The sequence below is a fragment of the Apis dorsata genome, unplaced genomic scaffold, assembly GCF_000469605.1.
Source record: "Apis dorsata unplaced genomic scaffold, Apis dorsata 1.3 scaffold_517, whole genome shotgun sequence".
In the NCBI taxonomy this organism is placed as follows: Eukaryota; Metazoa; Arthropoda; class Insecta; order Hymenoptera; family Apidae; genus Apis; species Apis dorsata.
Genome location: NW_006263742.1, coordinates 535,731 through 544,139, shown reverse-complemented (window position 1 = coordinate 544,139; position 8,409 = coordinate 535,731). Strand labels below are relative to the sequence as shown.

Sequence of the window (8,409 nt, the reverse complement as noted above, 5' to 3'; positions counted from 1 at the left end):
AAAAAAAAAAAAAGATGCAATGACGCGAATAAATAAATTATCTCTTCTCTATCTCCATCAGAAGAAAGAAATGGCCGGAACAGATTTAATTCCTTTTGATTAGATCCATTGCGTATTCTGGTGAATACAGTTCAAAGGAAACGAGGAATTCTGGTGGGGCGGCTCGAGTACGAAATCCTCTTGGCCCTTGTTAAACCTCACTTCTTGGGGTCGAACAATGCATTTCGTCGGCATCCTCCGTTTCTCCGGTGATTGCACATAAAGCTGCCATTATTAGAACTTCAGTGGGCGGGAGAAGTTTGCTGCTTTTTCCAGCCACGCGTTTTCGCGCTTACTCTTACGCACAATTTGCTCGCGCGCGTTTCGTTCCTATTCACTCCATGTGGCCGCCAGTTGCACCACGACTCTCGTTCCTTCGTGTTCGTACCGCCGCGTTCGACGTCGATCGAGCCAAAATATAACACTAAAATCATTCCATTTCATGTCAATTTTACCACGTGAATAAAAGACAACGCGCGCCGTTTCCAGGCGAAGAAATTTTCAAATGTGAGCTTGAATATTCTCGTGTTCAGAGCTGTGCAATCGCATATAATTTTTCGTGTTCGCGCCACTGTATCAAGACATGTGATATAAGAACTATCCATTTTATTCCATTATTCCACGTGAATAGAGACCATACGCGCCGTTTCGAGGCAGACAAATTTGTAAATCGAGTGCGAATTTTCATGTGTTTACAAACCTGTAATCGGTATTAGCATAACTTTCCTTCCTTCGTGTTTATATACATCGTACACGTATCGAAACAAAATATAACAGAAGAACTATTTCATTTTACTTTTACACTTACGAAGAGAACAACGTGTGCCGTTTAGAGAAATTGTATGCAATGTGAGCTTGAGTTTTCGTGTGTTCCGTGTAATTGCTGTTAATGCGCGATGTCATTTTTATCACGTGATGCACTATTTCGAAAGGAAAAAAATCACAAGTTAGATTCGAATTTTCACGCGAAGAAGCAATTGTCGCGATATAAAATTTCTTTCTTACTATTCACGTTCTCAATATATTTTCATTTTAAACCATTTTTGACGACTACCATTAACGCATATCGTTTCGAGGCGGAAAAATTGTAATTCGTAAAATGTAAATTGGAATTTTCAGTGTGAGAAATCTTCGGGATGATTGCTACATCGCGAATCTTGTTTTTTAACATAGAAGTTAACACATCAGAAGTTAAACGAATTACTTTTCGTTCTCTTATCTAAATTTTTACCATACCAGAGATGATATAGACGATTTCGAAAATTTTGGAATCGGAAAGTTGAATTTTCGCGTGTGACAAAAACCTCGAGGAAAGGCGTACGATTGTCATGATCGCTATTATCGCTCGTTCTACTTTCGACGACACTCGCGATCCAGTTTCTGATTCGCGGTGAATCGTTAATTGTCACCACGAGTTTTTCGCAATATGCAAAATTCAAGCTTGCTAGAGTTACCTCGAAGAATTATTCTTTCTCGTATTGTAAAAAATTGTGTAAAATGATATTTTCGTGTCATTCTCCTAAATTTGTGTCCATTTATTTGCGATAATTCAAATCGTATCCACCATTGCGAAATTTCTCTCGTGAAGTTTATAAAATAGTGCAGCATTGCTCTCTACTAATTACAACAGTTTAAACGCAAGAATCGTAGAATTCAATTCTTTCTTAAACTTGTATCAAGCGATCTACTCGTGAATATCGATTAATTATCAAAGTGATCAAAGTGATACCAATGATTCACAATAGTTCTATCTATTCAAACTTAGCTGAAAAAGAAAAGAGAAATGTTCAGAAAAATATCCAGTTGCAAGAAGATCAACATAACCTCAACGTCCGCTTTTCGCCGCGATGGAAAGCAGTGCACATGAATCGAAGAGACAAAATGAGAATATTGTCGACTTTTTCGATCCCTTTGTCACGACATAACTACATCTTTAATACAGAAAGTAGAAACATGCTCCTCGGATTTCAAGCGACCGGAAAATTCGATTGAATTCTCGCCGAAAGGAAACGTCATGACGCAATCGAAACTTCCGAGTTTTTTGCTCACCACATGGCTGCTACTCGGTACGATAGCGACGAAATCGAGAATGGGGGAGTTTCTGCATAGTTTGCAGGAATACGAGATCGTTCATCCTCGAGTGATCTCGAACGAGAACGGGAGAGGAAGGAGATCGACCCGAGAAAGTTTGGAACCGATGTTCCTCGAAATCAGCAATTGGACATTGAGGACCGTGGTCAACGATCGTTTCCTCTTCTCAAATTTTACCGTGGATTGGGTAAAACATGGAAAAAGGAGGTTGGAAGATCACGAAAAGGCGAGGTGCGATCTACGACGGGGAAGTTTGGAAGATGATGAGAGTTCCTTCGTCGTGGTCACTATCTGCGAGGAGGAAGTGTACGCGATGATGCTGATCGGTCAGAAATCGTTCTTCGTGCAACCATTGACGAACGGTGAACACGTTATGTTTCAGTCGAAGCAAGCTAGGTGGTGGTCGACGAGAGAAAATGTGGGTGATGATGTTGTTACAGGTATCGAGAGATAATAACGATTGTATTATTTATCATCAGAGGTAGATTTAAATACGATAACTTCTTGTAGTGTGTAACTTTCTGTTGCAAATGCACGAATATTCGAGTAGAGTATTTATTAATATAAATTAGATCGATTCGCGGATCAATTGGTTTGTTGATTGAGAAATAAGTCGATTGAAATTATTGATTGGAAATTTTTTGTTCTTTTAATGTATTTAGAAATAGATCGAAGATTTATGTATATTAGTAAAAAAAAAGCGATGGAAAATTTATTATACTTGGCAAGTAAAAGTAATCTTCGTGAAAATTGTGTTCAACACGGGAATGAATTCTAGTTTCATCAATTATTTACAAAATTGATTGCAATTGAATTACGTAATACATTCACACGGATATAACTTTGTGAACCGTACAAGTCAAGTTGCATCGGAATTTATCGCATATACATGCAGGAAAATTCGAGACGCAACTTTTAGTTTATAAATTAATTATTTATTCTCCGAATATCCATTTGGTATGCAGGTTTTAAAACGAAACAAAATTTTAATTATTAAATCATTTTTACGGAAGAATAAAATGTAAATTTTTAAAATTATGAAATTATTTTATATTTTCAATTACAGAAAAATCGAAGAAAGAGAGAAAAGATAAAAAATCGAAGCGAAGAAGACGGGAATCATTGAATCACGATGTTCAGACATTTTACAATCTTTCCGGTGACATATTTGACGTGGAATATCCAGAAGCTGAGAAACTAATTTTATACGATGAGAAAGACGAAATATCTGCAGAATATAACGATACGAGTGTGGAAGAATTATCGGTTGACGTAAATTCTGAGGAGATTGGACATTTTTCTGGGCCCAAATGGCAAAGAAACAAAATATCGAGTAAGCTAAAAATTATTTTCGAAAATTCGTAATTTTTCACTTTTTCAATAAAAATTATTTTTATTGAAAAATTATTTCGATGGAAATATGAATCGATGGATATATTTCCAGGAAGAAAACAAGGCAGTAAAGAATCGCCGCCACGATGGTTGGAGCTTGGAATAGCAGCAGATTATTCTGTGATCGATTTTCACGGAATTCGAGTACAACAATATATCTTGGCTCTTTTGAACATCGTGAGTAATTTTATCGATTGATATTAACTTATAAAAGATAGTTCAGACTTCGATTAGAGTTATATTTGAATTCCAGGTCAGCGCGATTTATATGGACCCATCTCTCGATTCGAATATGGTTCTAGTGATCGTACGAATGATTTTATACGCGGAGAAAAGAGATGGAATGGTAAGTGATGGAAAATTTATTTTTAAGTCAATTTATTCGCAACCCAAGTTACGAAGGGAAATCTAACAATGTTAAAATAGAATATGAAAATTATAAAAGCGTAAACAATGCAATAACTTATAAATTTTAATGTAGGTTCGCCGTGGCGACGCCAGACGTTCTCTCGAAAACGTAAATAAATGGAATAGAAAAATGTTATCCTCGGCAGATGTAAATCATGATGTTGCAGTATGGCTGACACGCTTAGATATAGGAGGTCCTTCCGGGTATGCACCTGTGTCGGGGGTATGCGATCCTTCCAGATCATGCGCTTTGAATCGAGATGAAGGTTTGACTAGTGCTTTTATCATAGCGCATGAGGTGGCACACATGTAAGTATTGTATTATATTATTATGCAATATTTTTCATAAACTAAAACCGTAATATTTCTTTTAATATTTCATCTGCTTATCTGAACAACAAAACTCTTTCATATTAAAAGTTGATGCTGATTCCAGAAATAATTGCATCATTAATTAATTTAATTTATAATTCAACTGAAATTTTATGAATAAATTTTATTGAAATTAAAATTACTATAATAATTTTCAGAGAATGAACAACGAATTATTAAAAATGAATATTTTAAAACGCTTTCACATTCGGCATGATTCGACTTGCGAAAATATCATCGTATGAAAAGAAAGAGTAATTTTTAATTTTTTAATTTTAAACGACTGTAGCTTTCAAAATAGTAACTTTTCCTAATCAGATTAGAAGTGGTTGGAAGCGCAGAATATTGCCCTTTAAAATGCACTTTCATTCGACATGATGCAACTTCGCATTTCAAAATTATCATCGTTCAAAAAAAAGGGCAATTTGTAATTTTTTACTTAAAAAATTCAGATAATTTTGAACCACTGTATCTTCGAAGATAATAGTAATACTTTAATTACACAATGATTACATCGATTGTTAATCTATTTTTGTCTTTTATTATTTACATTTCTACATATTTTACCATATTTTTGTTAGAAATTGATGCCTCTTTTTGGTTCAGCAACTTACATAAGCCTAACACTGTTATCAAAATGAATCATTTTCATAACACTTCCTTACCTCCTCTTTGCACAAACATTATTATGTTATTCTACAAGTATCTTCCTGTTTGTATCTTAAAGAATCACATATCTTTGTTTTCACTTTAGCATAATCGATTTTTTTTTCCATTTTTAACATAAAAATGTTTATCATAGTCTAGGCTTGACTCACGACGGAGACGAGATGACCGGAAACGCTTGCAAGGAAGAGGGATCTCGAGGAAGCGTGATGGCGCCCATGGTCGCGGCCACATTCCATCACTTCTATTGGTCCGCCTGTTCCAAAAAGGAATTCCATCGAAGAGTGAGGTAAGTCGATGATTATTTTACTCTGGAATATATCCTTTTTGGAATTATATACTCTTAAAATAGATATTTGCAGACGATGGTCCTGTTTGCTGAACAAACCGAGACACGATAGCCAATTAAGAACAACTGTTCGGGAGACGTTCACCATGGATGAGCAATGTCGCATGGAATTTGGCGAAGGGTGAGTTTTCATGTGCACGAACTATATATAAATGTTATATTTTATATTATCTTCAGTTTGATATTCAGAAATCATCGTTCAAAAAAAAGGGCAATTTGTAATTTTTTACTTTAAAAATTCAGGCAATTTTGAACCACTGTATCTTCGAAGATAATAGCAATACTGTAATTACACAATAATTACATCGTAATCATTTGTCTTAATCTATTTTTGTCTTTTATTATTTTTTAATTTTTAAATTCTTAAAAATTTTTTAATTTCACTTTCAAATTTCGTATCATTTGTGAAATTGTATTTTTGAATGAAAAGTTACGAGCATTGCAAAACTTTTGACATCGAGGAACCATGCTCTCGTTTATGGTGTGGCAACAGCAATATTTCCGAGTCTTGCAAGACCAAGAAGGGACCGCCGTTGGAAGGCACATTGTGTGGAACTTCGAAGGTAAATATTTAATGTCAATTATCGAACGATTACAAATGTTAAAAATAAGTTAGTTATCTGAATGTTGTTTCAGTGGTGCATAAAGGGTCGATGCGTATCGACGAATAGAAAAAATTTCGATTTTGGCGTGATACTGAATAAACCTAGAAACGGTGGCTGGAGCGGGTGGACCTCCTGGAGCAAGTGTTCGAGGACCTGTGGAGTAGGAGTACAATGTCGAACGCGAAAGTGCAACAAGCCTCTGTTAGCGTTTCGAACGATTCTTTTTCATTTTTTTCTTCAAATCAAATAATTTTTATCTTTGATCTTTATCGATTTTCTTTTTCTTCAAAGGCCAGCCTACGGTGGAAAATACTGTTCAGGGCCCAGCGACGATTGCAGGGTATGCGATTTGCCAATGTGTCTAACCTCGATCGATCTCAGAGCTCAACAATGCACCAAATTGGCCAATATTCTTTATCTCGAGAGATTCGATTCCACTAGCGACGTAACCTGGCTACCTCACGCCTCCAATCAGGAGAACTTGAGATGTCGATTGGTCTGCAGGAGTAAAGAGACGGACGAGATATTTTACACGAGAAAGCATTTGATCGATGGCACCCCATGCTCTTATGGATCGACAGATATATGTATACAGGTAAGACAAAGTATTTGAGGTTTTTTAATATCTTTTAATAGTTTTATTCTTTTCTACTTTTACATTTTGTCATTTCTTTTTTTCTTTTTCATAGACAAAATTAGAAGATTTATTAAAAGTATTTTCTTTTATTCTTTGAACTACTGTAACTTTGGAGAAATGTGGCAGGGCAGTGATTCTGGGCTCGTTCTTCTATTTTCTGAATTAAATTTTCATCAATGGTCTTTTTAGATTAAGAAATGGAGTGAAGAGTGGAAGAATAATTTTCTTCATTAAAAATTTTACATCTTGGATGGGTTGTAATCTTAATAAATTTTATATGTAATTTATTTTGCAACGAATTTCTAGAGGAAAGGGAAGTTTCCTCTTTAAAATAACTTTAAAAGTCGATGTACGATATCTTTTTTATTATTCTATAGAATGTTGAATAAAAAATGAATACTAAGTAAGTAAAAAAGAAATCGTATTCTAACTTTTTAGGACTCATTTTAAAGAGAAAACTTCCCTTTAAAAGGTTATTATAAAATAAAATGTGTAGAAAATTTATTAAAGTTCGTAGAAACAATTTAATTTGCGAAATTTTTAAGGAAAAAATCATTCTCCGTTCTGAATTTTGTTTTTCAATGTAAAAAAGTTATAAAAAAAAAATTCAATTCAGGTATTTCAAAATAAAGGCTTTACTCTTTGAAACGAGCCCAGAATGATTACTTTATGATATTTCTTTCCAAAGTTACAACGTTTTAAAAAATTTAAATTTGAATTAACAATTTTTTAACTTAAAATTTAATCTTTTAATTTTGTATAACGAGTGCATTTGAATCCAGAATTGTAAATTGATTAAATATATGAATATACACTTGAAATTAATACTATTTTATTTGTTTTTGATAATATTAAAAAATGTTTTATATAAATTGGATAAATAATAAAAATTGGATAATTTTTTAAGAATCTGATGTTCTTAATTCTTTGTTAGATATATAGAAAAGATATATAGATATATAAATGTCATAGATATATAGTTATAGTTATAGAATGTTATAGATATATAGAAATATAAATGTCAAATTATTTTTTTTAAATAGAATCATATATTTTTTAATTGATTGGTAAATGCAGCATGTTATTCTCTGTAAGAAACTATTATATCATTTGTAATAAAAAATATTATTTTAGGAGAAATTTAATTATATCTAATTATCTCTTAAAATAATACATTTTAGACATTTATGGCTTAATACTTTTTTATAGAGAATACAATACTGTATCGATTAGTGAATTAAAAAATATATGGTTCTATATAAAAAAACGAAGTTGATCTTTACAACTTTTTTATCCTTTCTCCTACGGAAAAATTAATAACATGATAATATACCTCTTTTGAAACCATTCAATTTTTATTCGAAACATTTTTTAATATTACTGAGAATAAATGAAATATTCAAGATAAAGTATGATGGAGTTTATAGGTAAGTATATAAAATATAAATACTTTTAGAATTAAGGAAACTGTTGAAAAAACGATTAAAAAACATAAAAAAATGGAAACTGTAAAAGGTAAGTATATAAGGTAAGTATATAAGGTAAGTAAAATGCATAAAATATATCAAATATCTGTATAAAACTTATTTTAAAATTGTATTCTTCGAAGGGAAAGTCATAGGCGAGCCATAATTCCAAGAATTTGACGTCACTTCTAAGAACTGCCGAAATTCTAGGAATTTGACGTCATTTCCAAGAAAAATTTTTCGAGCGACCTCCTATCAACTTATGTTCTCCTGATACAAAATCGCAAAATTGGCCAAAAATTTTTTTCATTCGAGAATTTCGATAATTCTAGGAATTTGACGTCATTTCCAAGAATTGCCGAAATTCTAGGAATTTGACGTCAC

The 8,409-nt window shown here is 33.0% G+C and overlaps 1 protein-coding gene across 1 annotated transcript in view; it reads left to right on the top strand.

Moving 5' to 3' along the window:
• The first annotated feature begins 80 nt into the window (after window positions 1–80).
• Window positions 81–8,409, top strand: part of LOC102671956 (A disintegrin and metalloproteinase with thrombospondin motifs 3-like) — a 13,919-nt gene continuing 5,590 nt past the window's right edge. Inside the window, exons 1-10 of the mRNA XM_006620505.2 lie at window positions 81–2,570; window positions 3,197–3,463; window positions 3,575–3,699; window positions 3,776–3,868; window positions 4,004–4,239; window positions 5,105–5,257; window positions 5,331–5,438; window positions 5,748–5,880; window positions 5,954–6,123; window positions 6,214–6,517. Coding sequence (XP_006620568.1) covers window positions 2,054–2,570; window positions 3,197–3,463; window positions 3,575–3,699; window positions 3,776–3,868; window positions 4,004–4,239; window positions 5,105–5,257; window positions 5,331–5,438; window positions 5,748–5,880; window positions 5,954–6,123; window positions 6,214–6,517 — 2,106 coding nt within the window. The 5' untranslated portion in view covers window positions 81–2,053. The remainder of the gene's footprint in view (window positions 2,571–3,196; window positions 3,464–3,574; window positions 3,700–3,775; window positions 3,869–4,003; window positions 4,240–5,104; window positions 5,258–5,330; window positions 5,439–5,747; window positions 5,881–5,953; window positions 6,124–6,213; window positions 6,518–8,409) is intronic.